Here is a 13258-nt window from a genome sequence, read left to right on the forward strand (position 1 = left end):
ATGTAATCAAAAATTGAAAAAAAAAATATACAAAAAAAACTTGAAAATGTTTATCTATAGCATGCAGTCTTCGCATGATTTCTAGTTTGATTTCTAGTTGCGGCTGGTGTCTCGAATGCAAAGCGTAAAGCTCTTGCGTAGAAGTTAGCATGTATATTTTATTTAAGATAAAAAAAATATTAGTGATAGATAAATACTTTCCTTTTTTACCAACCATCACTCTACCACCATTTGCTTTCTTTAAGCGCCATGCGGGTTGTTTGACTATTCAGCTCTAGATTGAGTTAAGATTACCGTAAACTACACGCGTGTAAACATACGACTTTCTATTGAAAGCATTGCCTTCGCAGCAGAAAGCTGTTTTAGAAGTTGATTTTTACAAAAATAGATATTAAAGATTATAATTGCCAAAAAATGTATGCAGTACTACAAAATTTAAAATTTGTGGGTTGGATCAGTCTGTCTTTCGAACATGGGCTTGAAGCGGTGCCTTTGGACAACGGCATAATACTGCCTTAAGACAGGAAAAACAAGAGTTTGTCTACACAGATCCCAAAATAATCAAGATGTAAAAAAGGCCAAGGTAGAATCAAAACTAAAATTTTTTTAAGTATTCGCTAACCTTGGGAGCTAGGTATTTGTAAATGAAAGTATGGCTTTGACCATTGTCTTGCCGACCTCGATGCGGTGACCTTTCTTCGTCCAAAGTAAGGCAGATATCTAAGTGCCTATTCTTAAGGATGGAAGGTCGTTGTGGAATATCCACATCCGTCTGTTTTTCAGCATTCGTCGAAGATCTGGAAACAAATCTCGAGTTAGATGGGGGTTTTCCCGGGAACGTTTCATCGATCTAAGAGTATAATACCGTACTTTTCCTCATGTAGCTCTTCACGATCCTTGTTACGTTCCTTCCAGACAGCAAGTTCTGTTTCTAGAGCTTGCACCTTCTGCATCATAGCATCCAAGAGTCTTGTGTTTTCAGCCAAAATCACATTATTATTCATGATAGCATGGAAATTTTCTAATCTGTATCGTGGGAAAAAAACAGTAATTGATATACTCAAATATGTCACGGCGTCATTTACATCAAAACACCTTCGTTCACCGGCATTACTCGGTCCACTTAGATAAGTTTCTTCATGCTCTAGCACCTCAAAAGTCTTCTTAAGTTCATCTGATTCCTGTAGGAATAAAAATTAATGATAAATCATTCGATCTGTTTGATCTATCAAGCGAAGGCTTGCCTTCAGCAGCTCCTCTTTTCCCGCTTCGTCAAACTTCATATTACTTGATGCCCGAGCCTGACCTTCGGCCTCTTCCTTTTGTTTGACTTTTAGGCGTTTTAAATCAGTCACCTCATCTGCAAGAATATTCAAAGGAATGTAGAAAAATTAAAATAATATAAGAAGCAACATGATGATAGTACCTTTGAGGCAATAATAGGCCTGTTCCAGCTGAATGTAAGATAGGGTTTTCTGGATGTTCTCTGCATGGAGGTCCCTTATGAGTTTTTGTAAATGGCGAACATCATCAAGGGAAAATTCCTCTGGGGCCAACTTTAAATTTAAAAATGTCAGCAAAAGTGTCAACCATATGAAGAGGACAGCAGGCAATTTTGATCAAATATACTTGAGTTGCTATTCCTTTATTAGAATTATAGTTCCCTTTATTTTCACCAATCAGGTGGCTATCCTCATTGGTGGGTGTGTTTGCCTGGTATCCTAAAGCATATGCATTCCATGGAGGAACTGGTAGTGAATGGTAGCTCTGATAATTATGAAACCATGGTGCTATGAGTCAACGTGCAATGTCTACTTAATTCTAAATGCACAAAATAAAAGGTGACAAATAGCCACTTTTCCTTTTTACTGACAGGTGGTTGTTGTCTTGGCTGATCTTTTTGTAGAACATCACTGGGAATCCTGTTTTCACGAGTTCTTCGCAATTTCAATGACAAATCCATTCCACCTCTATAGCAATGGTGTTATGTACTTGTAACAAAATGGTAAACTGCAGTCCTAATATTTATGTATATTACAGCTGCCTTGTTTAATGTCGGATAGCCTCTATAACGAAATTGAGAAAAAATACAAGTTGATTGCAAATGACTTCTGTTTTGACAAATAATTTACAATAGCCAAGTTGAAATAAAACGATGCCAATATAGATATCAATCTCGACTATGAAGCTATGAAGCTGTAAATCGTCAAACTCACTTGAAAAATTCCTAAGGCGACCACTTTAGCACTTCCCAAGGTCCCACAAGTCCATTGAATGACACGAGACATTGATGTGGCACGATGGCGGCGACAAACTACGCTGCCACCTTTTGTTGCAAAATGGGAGGTTGGAGAAGAGCTGCCGGATTAATTTGAGCTATCCACGTTATTATGATCTACGTTTTGCCCCCTTGAATCCGATCTATTATACAAACGAGAAAATTCAAGCAAATTTTATCAACGGCTGTAACGTAAAGATAAATTTGGCTTTGGGGCTAGGAAGGGCTTGGCCTGGGTGCTTTCCTTTTTGTTCCAGGAAACATCGGGAAAACATTTGTAAAACAAACAGTAAATTGTGAATAAATAAAAAAGCGATCTCCAAAATGGCGTACTCCTTTCAACGACCAACACAAGCAAGTAGTATTTTACTTTTTAAAAAGAAATCGTCCCGATTACTACCAAGAATTATGTTTTCGTACGAGAGAGAGAGTACAAAAAAAAGTTGATTTTTTGCATACTTAGGTCTCTCCAGGTCTATCCCGCTTTGCCACCATATCTTGTGTTTAGAATCACACGTGGAAGCCACTTTCTACGTCCTGCTGGCCTGATTTGCGTTCTAAACTATTATTGGAAGTGAATGGTTGCTCAAATGCTGCTAGTACAATGGCGTCAGGTCAATAAACAGGGATTTCTGTACGTTTTTGCTGGACGTATGGTGTGTGTTCTAACTCTCAAACTATTACACAACGCCGACGGTTCCATCCCCTCTACAAAACAGTCTAACAAGTAATAAGGTCGTAACCTTCTACCCAGCTGTTATTAAAATTATTGCAGTTTAAATGTCACCGCAGGCTTCATAATTCAGCTTCGTTGGCTAACGAAATGTATGCTACAAAAAGGAGGATGATTGAAAACGTTATACGTTATCTACGTGAGCTCATCGAAAAACGACAGAGCGTTTGTTGTTTCATAAACGGTAATTAAGTACACATACATCTGATACGGAATTTCCAAAATTTTTATCTGTTACTTTCAATGCCATCGCTTTGCCGTCCTGTTAACGCCCATCGCCAGAGGGTAGCTTTTTAGTTGGGTGTAGGCTACAAAATTGTGTTCAGTTACCAAAAAAAAATAAATTCAGAACAAGTTCTCGTTTCTTCGAAATACCGAAATAACATTAAAAAGCAAACGATTTACCATTCAAGAGACATTGCAGTTGCATAACTGGGAATGCATGTTTCATTTGTAGTTACGTACTGTACATGGATACAGCCACTTCTCAAGCATTCAGCCTTTTCAACTGTAGACCAGGTGCTTTGAAAACCACATGTGTTCCTGAAATGTGTCAGCTACTGGTGTTCCTTTTCCATTTTCTTTACTATTACTTTTAATCTTATAATGTTATTACCATTACTGTAGTTGTTTTGCTTTTCCTGTCAGACTTCTGGTTTGTGTCACATTCGAACTTCGTCGGGTGTTTTTTTTTCTGTAAACGTAATTCCATGAAGTGATAAAACAAGTTTTAATGCGCTAATAACACATTTTCCTAGAAAATTTTTCATGTCCGGTGGCAGTTCCCTCGAAACAGCTTTAGCTATCTCTAGCTACTGGATGGTACATGACTTGTTATTTCCACTGAGCAAAGGTGACTTTCCAAATACGTGAAAATCTGTAATATCAGGAGAGTGATGTTTGCCGATTGCTGAGAGCTCTTGACTGAATACACTTGATTGCAACAATTTTTAATCACATTATTTGTGTGATTGCCAAGGCATGATGCGTTACGCTCACAGTACCTAGAATCGTTGAATAAAAAATGTTTTGTTTCATTGTTGCATACATTTTTCCTTTACATTCACGTCTGCGTGACAGCTTAATCATATAATTCGTCTTTGTTGCAAAGGTGCCACGAAACTCAATGAGCTAGAAGTTCAAATATCTTGTGCCATAACTTGAAACCAACTTGTGCCACCTGAATTCAAATTTCGCATTATTCTCAGCTCCTCTTGGCAGTAGTTAATAATTGTTTTTAGCAAGCTCAGAAATCTTTCGTTTTTGATTTACATTGTCGTATGTTTTTACAAAAAAAAATTGCATAATTTAAACATAAATTGACGTGTCTAGACGTAGAGGGAAAACAGGTTAAATCCTTTTGGTGTCCATAATGTTGACGAGAAGCCACGCGAGTCTTGCATTCATCGTTGTAAGTTCAGGGCATGGATGATTGTCATTCACGCAATTTAAACGGTTGGCAAAGTGTTCCTGCAAGTTTTCATTTGTCCAACGTAACGGATTACATAATGTAGTACCTACAAGGAAATGGTTGGAATTTGCGCAGTCAATTTACATTCTCCATTGTAAGCTTTCGTAATCGCGGTGCCATCGCATCTAACAAGCAATGACATGAATTGGTGAGAAGACTAACCAGTTAAATCTAAAATTCAAAAAGCGAATTTGTAAGTGTAATTTTTGTTTTCCCTACCTGTTCCTGCCATCAAGTTCGCAATCATTATCGTATGTCTTTCCGTCCGTACCGCATAATGGATTTAATGTATATCCAAGACCATTGCATGGAATTTCACAGCCTTGCTGACCCAGTTTACAAACACCGTCGTAAGCTTTGCGGATTCTCGAAGCGGAGACATTATCACACTCGTTCTTCAGGAACAAGAAGCATTCATTTGCGTATGTTTTGTCATCCGTTCCACATAATGGGAAATAGTCATCCAACAAGCACTCGATCTCGCACCCAACATGTCTGTGCAAGTTTTCTGCGATAACAGTTGAAGGTTTACTTGATGGGCAGCAAAGAATGGAAAATCAAGAAACATACTTCCATGAACGACACGTAGGCTTTCCGAAAAGCTCAATGCAAGCCCAACGATTACAGCGATACCTAAAGATTCCTAGCTCACGAGAAGAAGACATAAGTTTTATCGTAACTGTCATAATATGTAAATGAAATGTAAACACGTACCATTGAAACGACGTGGGAAAATTCTTGGCAAATTCGGAACCGTTTGCGCAGAACGTTTGCCGTCGGTTTAAGGCTGATGGAATATGTGGCACTAACTGGTTGGCCAGTCGTTTTTATAGTTCAGCTTCAGGGCCAACTGGTCATCGTTAATAAGGGGAGATTCTGACATGAGCAACTGTTTCCAGTAAATCCTGTTATTTGGAAGCTGTATTCAAATTCTGCTGAGTAAACGTATAATTTGCTTATTCTAATTGAAGTTCTATTATTGATTACAATTCTTGCAAGTTTCACTAAAGAAAACCATGCATGAAACTTGGTAATTTCAAGTTCTCTAAATACAAATGTAAATTCAGTAGCACTTTACAAGCTATAGATAATTTCAAACCAAAAAAAAGACACAACATATTATTCAAGTGTCGAAATTTCTTACCTATATTTGTCTAGCAAACCTTTGCAAACCAAAAACAGTCGAATTGGTTCCAGCTAAGCTGTATACTGTGAACAACGATACTGTTAGTCGTACTGTGGGTTTTCTCCTCACTGTCACTGTAGTAGGGAAAGTCATTTCCCGCAGAAAATACATTTAGAAAAGCAAAGGCACGAACGTTGAAACAACTGGGATGCACCGTTTATTGATTGAGAGAAAAATATGTCACAATCAATGATAAGGTTTGCATTCACCCTTGTGTGCTATCTTAACGTTAGTCCCATCGCACGCATTTTTAGCATCTAATAGGCAAGCGTTACCGTAAGTTATTCTATCTGTTCCACATACTGGATCAAACACAAGCGGGCACACAATATTGCAGTTACCATATTCAGCTACAGAACGATAGAAGAAATAATTACGCAAAACAGTTGTTGTTATTTGAAAAATTGTATAAGAGTAAAATTGTCACATACTTCCATTAACGCCTGGTTCGTTATTCAAAAAACACAGTGTAATGCTAACTAAGAGCAAGGCGAAGCTTAGACTTTTCTATTATGTAAGACAAAAAGAGAAAAATGTCTTAAACAAACGTAAACACATGAAGTGGAGGATTGCTTACCATTCTTGAAAAGCTTTACACTTTGTCAAAGGCTGAAGAACATTCGCCACTCGAAGTTCGAGGAAATGTGTCAAACAATTCAGCAATTCAAAAGCTTTTATAGTTGCGTTCAAAACCACATCTAGACGATGTGCTAAACTTCCAGCAACATCGAAGTAAATAGCTTTTAGGCAATAAGAAATGTTGCCAATCTTTTCGTTACGCAAAGGGCAACGCAAAATCATTGCGTACGATATTTCGTAAACTTAGAAATACACCGAGTGAAGCCCTCCGACTCAATAATGTCACTTGTTCAGCGGCTTTGCAGCACAAAGGAAGTTATTGATTCTTATTTCCCAACCTGTCGTGATGTGGTTTCGAGAATCGACTAACCTTGACAAGATTCTAGACGTTTTCTCGAAGAGGTGAACGATACATCAAAGAGAAAAACGCCCCTCTTTTCTTTCTCCTTCGGCACAGTATTGAGCTATTCCAGGTCACTTGGATCGTTGCCAAGCGTGTTTAAAAACCGATCATTTGATTCCGAAGAAGTTCAGAAATTTGACGCTTTGGACTGCACGTGAAACACATTAGCCTTGAGCTGACAAAAAAAAATTGTTTGTAAAATTTGTTTAGGTATCTATTTCCCTAAAGCCCTAGTTTTGCTATTGGGCTGCCCGTGTCGACGACATCCAAGTGATTGCCATTGTGGCAAACAACTCACTGGCCCAGAGAGCTATTCCATTCAGGATAGAGCCTGCCCATTTGCATGTAATTTCCACATCACTACCGCTGTTGGAATATGAAAACACGATATCCACCTTTCATTCACTTTCTTGGAAAAGAGGAGTACTGGCGCCCTGCGTTCGTCATAAAAAGAATTTTATGAATAGATAATTAAACGTGAGCGTTTCATGTTTATATATAGAGCCTTAAATTCCTACAAGTTTACCATTTTTGGTTCCGTTGACGTGGCCTCTTGTCGAATGTGATAGACGGAGACGCAAATGGAATGTCATTTCAAACAATGCCGAGCAGAGTCGATATACTAATGGATTTTCCTCGTGCATGCCCTATGGTTTGCATTCTCCTTGCCAAATTTTTGTGATGCCACATATGTCAGTGCGTCGCATTTTCCTCTTCCGTTGTCGACTACATGGACTACAAGGACTCAGCGTACTTTCCCTCTCTATTTGTGTCGCCATTGGCTAACATGGGTGAATATTAAAAGCGGATCCATATCCAATCTTTCAAAACTTGGAGATAATCAACTTCATCAAGCCAAATAAAACCCAAAGAAATCTACTTGAATGACTTCTCAAGGGAAATAGGAAGACGGGTGTGGCTCCCTTCGTGCATAAGCCAGTGGTAATGCAGGTATTTTACGAATATTTTTCTTGGTATATGCATATCCATGTGCAATTACAGTACTAGCTATGAACAATGTTATCGAGCAATTATGGATATGGTATTGTTGCATTTCTAAAGGAGAAACCGTCCAACAAATTAGAGAATAATCCAGAGACCATCGAAATCCTAGAATTTTGCGCTTGATGGAAATGGCAATTTTCATAACAAACGTATTTGCATTCAGCAATGTTGAAATTTTGCTTAACAATTTCCAAGGCAGGCAAAGCTATGCAAATTGGCTGACAGACATTGTTTGTTAGCATCCACGACGCGGAATGCATTGCAGTAATTCGCGTCCCACATAAAAAAAAATTATTTTCATCTCATTGCCTTTTACTTTTTCCACAAAAGAGAGAACGGTAAAAGTATAAATAGTTACGTGGTTAAAGCCTTGTCAAGTTGTGTTTTATGGCGTACAATGAGTAGACACGAAGGTCTCGTTAGTTTATATTTCCTACACTCGGCACAAGGGCAGATACCAATATGATAGTTTTTTGGGGTAGATTTTGAAGGCACATCAAAATAAATTGAAATTTGAAAGTGACAAGTGAAATGGAAATATTGGTATGAGAGTTTAAAAAACAATAGTTAGCACGATTCGTCGTTAAATTGAATTGGCCCTTTTCCAGGTAGCTCTTTTGCTTACAATGACTGTCAAGCGAGTCGTCATTTTGAAAAGTTGCATATCCAAAGAATCAAACAAAAATAAAATTCTCAGAATAAATTTTTTTCGTTCACGTTCCTCGTTTGCAATAACAGATTTTATCAAACAGAAAACGAAAGTACCTTTTGTTACTCGATTGTATTTGCATTCCCTAACATGTTATAGAAACGCAACAAGTGCAGACTTGTCCATCGTTGGTTTTTATTTGCGACAAAAATCACATTTGAATATTTAAAAAACCAATGAAACAATTCAAGTGGCCAATATAATCTTGGGTGATGTGGGGCCGACTAGTAAAAAATGAAGTGCAGTCAATATCTTGGGTAAAATTTGCATTTACCTTTGTAAGCTTTCCTCACCCAGGTACCGTAGCACAGATTTTTAGCTCTCAATACACATAGGTTTGGGTACGTCCGGCCGTCTGTCCCGCACACGGGGCGGTACTCCCGCGTGCAAATTATTCCGCAACGTCGTGATCCAACCAGTACTGCATTGTAATTTTTAAAGAAACAATGCCGTAAGGCGTAGCCTTCAAAATACTAGAATGTTATGGAACGTACCACTGTTGACGTCAGTTTGTCCAGCCACAACGCACGCACCGAGGAAGACGAGAAACATAACCGAAAAGACAAATTTCTATAGCGCAGAATTACAAAACGGATAGTAAGCCAATTGTTACACTGCCACACTTTTCAAACTGTACCATTGAAAACAGTTGTCCCATGTTCTCGTGGATAGCTGATACGGAAGAACGTAGTACGTTGCCTCGAAAAAAAAACTTGGTGGCCTTTGTCGAAATCTGGTCGACATCTAGTTCCTTTTATCAGAGTTGGCGATACCAAATTAGAAACAATTTGGACAAATATTGCAATGCAGGGTCGATGCTCTTCTTTGGAATTGTTGTCATACAAACCGCTAATGGCTCTCAGGTACTGAGAGACAAATTGTCGACGATGATGTACATGGTATCTGTGATTAATACGATGAATATGTAAGGGACGAAAGGAACGTAAAAGCAAGGTCATTTTTGTTAACGTCACAGCACCAGCAATTAAACGGTGCTACACGTGTAAAGGCCAAATGAATGTCAGCAAGGTAAAAGTCGGTCGCATTCTTGTGAAGGGAAAAATTTGTAAAAATTCAAAAGAAGTTTAGAGAAATGCATTTGTACACGCTAACCATATTTCGTTGTAATTTTCTTGGAGATCGGAGGCCATAAAGTCAATGCAATTTTAACCAAAAACAACACGGAACAGGTAAGTAAACGTTAGATAAGGACCCGAATTTATCTTCCATGGAAAATGGTTTCAACTACCTTTCTAAAATCGACATTTTCCATTGTAAGCCTTACGAATTCGGGTGCCATAACACATATTCCTAGCTTGTAGTTGACACGCGTTGGAATAAGTTCTTCCATCTGTTCCACATATCGGACTGTACTGGAACGTGCACACGACATCGCAACGTCGTCGAACCTCTACATTGGAAAAATGATGCAAATCAATAAAATTTAAACGTTTGTCAAGTCATCGATAATGCACGGTCTACCTCCGTAAACACCTCGTTGATTGCTCAGAAAACATAACGCAACAACGATCAAAATTGTGGCGATACTTGAAGTTTTCTATTACAAGAGAGTATGAAAACGTATCACAAAGTTCTAGAATTAAGCGTTATGTTAAAGTCTGATTACATTTCTTACCATAGTATTTTCTAAAATTCAACTAGATAGCTGGGAAAGGAGAATCGCATTCTGGTTTTCTGTTGAATGGCAGAGGCTTTTATAGGAACGTCCTTCTTTGTGCAAACAATCAAATCACCGACAAAGTTTCATGGATAATTAATCTAAAACGGATACTCTTGTAAGCAGAAACTGTATCTTAATAAGTTCAGTGACCTTTTCTTTTTGGAAAGGATTCGTCAATGGAAAAACAAGTGATAGCCACAATCTTCTTTAACGGTCACCGTGTTCATGTTACTGCCGTGGTAGATGGAATCAACGAGTGTGAGTTATCGACGGCTAACAGTCGTTTAGTTTCCCGTTGTTTCTTAAGTCAAAAGATCGTTGAGATTTCAGAGAAAAACAATGTGATAGTTACAGACAACCAGTGCAAAATTCTAAAACTCGTTGCAAGCCCAACAATAACACGCCATTGTTGTTATTGCAGTACGCACTGTCACAGAAATTCTCAAACGGGAAAAAACTACGATTAGTATAGTAAGCAGTACAAATCCAGTTCAAGCAAACCCGGTAACGCCATCTCCAGTTTTCCCGCACGAGTTCTTGGCTTGCAATTATTGCGTGTTTCGTGTTCGCCGTTATGACGACCGTATCTGAAATAATAACGGTTCTTCATTTATTGGTTGTCACATGTTTTTACTCCGACCTGACGCGAGATTTTCTGATTGGAGAACAATCAATCGAATATTCAAGGCCTGTTGAATAACATTTCAACATTTATTCGCTAGTACCCGAGCGTTTACAACCTATCCGTACGAACTAGGACAACACCGCGAAACACCAGCGCCAACTGCCCGCAGAGTTGGTCCATTAGCTTCAATCGTTAAGATCTGCATTCACCGTCATAGCATTTTCGAACGGGAACTTCAGCACACGAATTCGTGACAGCCAATTGACATTCATTTCCGTACGTTTTGCCATCGGTTCCACATACGGGGATGTAAGCGTCCGTGCAGCGAATGCCACACGGACAGTCGCAAACTATTGGGTTCTCATCAGGAGTACAATGTGGTCCATATTCTTTCTGGTCTAACTTGCATTCGCCGTCGTACGCCTTGTTGATCACGGAACCACCCATGGCTTTAGCATCCAGCAGACATTGGTTGGAATAAGTCGTGCCATCGTTGCCACATACTGGTCTGTAATTAAGTGGACATACAATATGGCTATTTTTCTGATTATTTATTTCATCTGGATAGTAGAAAGGAAATTCAAATGGTTAAAACGTAATCATCAAATATTGTGACGTTAGTAAAAACTTACTTCCGTGGACACTTCGTTCGTGACTCAAGATGCACAGTGCGAAGACAACGAAAAACACGGAGGTATTTAGAAATGCCTGACGAAGAACAGACGCGTTAACAAAACACGTAATTTTAAATTTATTGTCCACATCGATGATGGTTTACCATTGGAAAGTTTGCAAAATTCCTGACTAGCTGATTGCAAAACGGGGTAAATGGTTTAAAAATAATTGGATGTTGAATTGCCTGTTGGAACAAGGATTTTCTACCTTGTTTAGTCTTTACCGTTTTTGTTTGTTGTATGGAAACGAATGTTAGCCGTGCCTTTTTGTTAGGTTTGTGAGTTGGTGAACATTTTCTTATCGTTGTGTTATATCGCATCGCATATGTTTACCTATTGCGCAAAGACGGAACCAAATGTGACGTGCTGTCATGAATGACTGATAATGATGTTGCAATCGTGGCTTTCAAACTGATGCAATTCGAATTATCCTTTTCGAGTATGAAATGTACAACATAGGACAAATTAAACAAAAACAACTTCTAGAACTTGAAGGATAGCTGAAATTCACAACAAATTACGCCCCATTATCAGATCCTTTTGACGCAAGAAAAAAAAGCAGATGAACGTTTGATGTCTCTACTAGAAATGACGTAATAACATAGTCATCAAAATTATGGAAAGAAGTAAATATTGAACTTTTGGTCGATTTGACAGCACGCAATGCAATGCGATTACAACGAAAAAGAACGCGACCGAACCGTGAAACAAACTTGTTCATACTTCCTTTAATGGCAGTACAAAACTTTCCAGTAGTCTATAATTAGCATTTAATGAAAGGCATTCTGAATTTTAAGGAGCCCCGTGAACTAAGCGTCACGCAATGTTTCGAGCTGTAGGTTGTCACTTACTGTTGTCTATGGCTAGTTGCACAAAAACAATGACAAGTAGTTAACACGAATGCTGAATTAAACTGAATAAATACCTTATTAGCGTAACGACTCGAGGCACTACCCATTTAAGATATTCTCATAGAATTACGATGAAGAATGAATTCGCAATCAGTTGAAATATCAGAATACAAAATCCTAAATTCACAGAGGTACCTGTGGCTGGCGTGGCCAAGTGTTAACTGAAAGCGATTCATTTTGTGCATTACCTGTGTCTACAAAAACTTTCTACTTCAACAGAATACCTTACCCAGCCTTTGCCACTTATACCAGTTCTAATCGACTGAAGCGTTAAGGGATGGGTCAGCTTTTTTCTTGTGAAAACTAGAAGAGGTTATCCAGTACTGCAACTCGTGTGCAAATGAAAGAACATTTTGCACCTGATTCAAATCTAATTCACCAGCCGTTAACAATATAATAAACTATAAAATATAATTCCATTCAGTATTTTACATGCTTTACTTAATTCTAGGGCTCCCACCGACTTCTGCTGTGCTTTACATATAAAGCTTGATACAATTATTTAATTCCCTCTTCCTATCCGGAACAAACTTTCCATTTTTTTTTTCTGAAGTGCCTCGTTGTCTCCAATTGTTCACGTTGCTCGTTATTACCTTTGAAGTGGAGGAGATTATTAATCTGAAACGATTGAAAGTGAAATTCTCCGTGGAACACCTTTGTTCGAGTACCTGCAGGGAAACGAATCGGGAACCGTGGCCGCTTGATTATTGTGTTTCTTCGAACAGCTTTTTGAATACGAGATTGCCTACATTTTCTTCTAATCGTCCACACTGATGGAAAATAGGAACCTGAAAATCAATTGGTTCATGACCGAGACAGCCTAAACGATGGCTGCTCTACTTCTTTTTCCTGTTATCTTTTAGAGACCAATTGCTTTCGTCAAGTGCGGCCAATCAATAGAGCATTTTAACAAAACCCCGAAATTCCCTCTCCGTTTTGCGAGTTTCATTTTTGACAATTGAGGCCGCGATATGTATCCAGTCAGGGAAAGTGATGAAGCGAA

General features: G+C 38.5%; 3 protein-coding genes across 3 annotated transcripts; all 3 read right to left on the reverse strand.

Moving 5' to 3' along the window:
* Positions 1–311: 311 nt before the first annotated feature.
* On the reverse strand, positions 312–2342 carry LOC130687481 (uncharacterized). Its single transcript, XM_057510654.2, has 9 exons — positions 2217–2342; positions 1874–2066; positions 1630–1767; positions 1427–1556; positions 1245–1360; positions 1096–1181; positions 871–1026; positions 623–797; positions 312–541 (listed from the first exon to the last, which is right to left on the reverse strand). The coding sequence occupies exons 2-9, from the start codon at positions 1961–1963 to the stop codon at positions 455–457; spliced, it is 978 nt and encodes a 325-aa protein (XP_057366637.1). The 5' UTR covers positions 1964–2066; positions 2217–2342; the 3' UTR covers positions 312–454.
* A 1999-nt stretch (positions 2343–4341) lies between these two features.
* Positions 4342–5411, reverse strand: LOC130687514 (four-domain proteases inhibitor-like). The gene is made up of 4 exons (XM_057510692.2): positions 5197–5411; positions 5053–5125; positions 4702–4990; positions 4342–4607 (listed from the first exon to the last, which is right to left on the reverse strand). The coding sequence occupies exons 1-4, from the start codon at positions 5197–5199 to the stop codon at positions 4529–4531; spliced, it is 444 nt and encodes a 147-aa protein (XP_057366675.1). The 5' UTR covers positions 5200–5411; the 3' UTR covers positions 4342–4528.
* A 4202-nt stretch (positions 5412–9613) lies between these two features.
* LOC130687567 (ovomucoid-like) lies at positions 9614–11679 on the reverse strand. The gene is made up of 5 exons (XM_059494993.1): positions 11449–11679; positions 11303–11378; positions 10869–11230; positions 9847–9922; positions 9614–9775 (listed from the first exon to the last, which is right to left on the reverse strand). Exons 1-5 carry the CDS (start codon positions 11662–11664, stop codon positions 9618–9620), a joined length of 888 nt encoding a protein of 295 aa, XP_059350976.1. The 5' UTR covers positions 11665–11679; the 3' UTR covers positions 9614–9617.
* Positions 11680–13258: the final 1579 nt, after the last annotated feature.

Source organism: Daphnia carinata, chromosome 4 (assembly GCF_022539665.2).
Source record: "Daphnia carinata strain CSIRO-1 chromosome 4, CSIRO_AGI_Dcar_HiC_V3, whole genome shotgun sequence".
Taxonomy (NCBI): Eukaryota; Metazoa; Arthropoda; class Branchiopoda; order Diplostraca; family Daphniidae; genus Daphnia; species Daphnia carinata.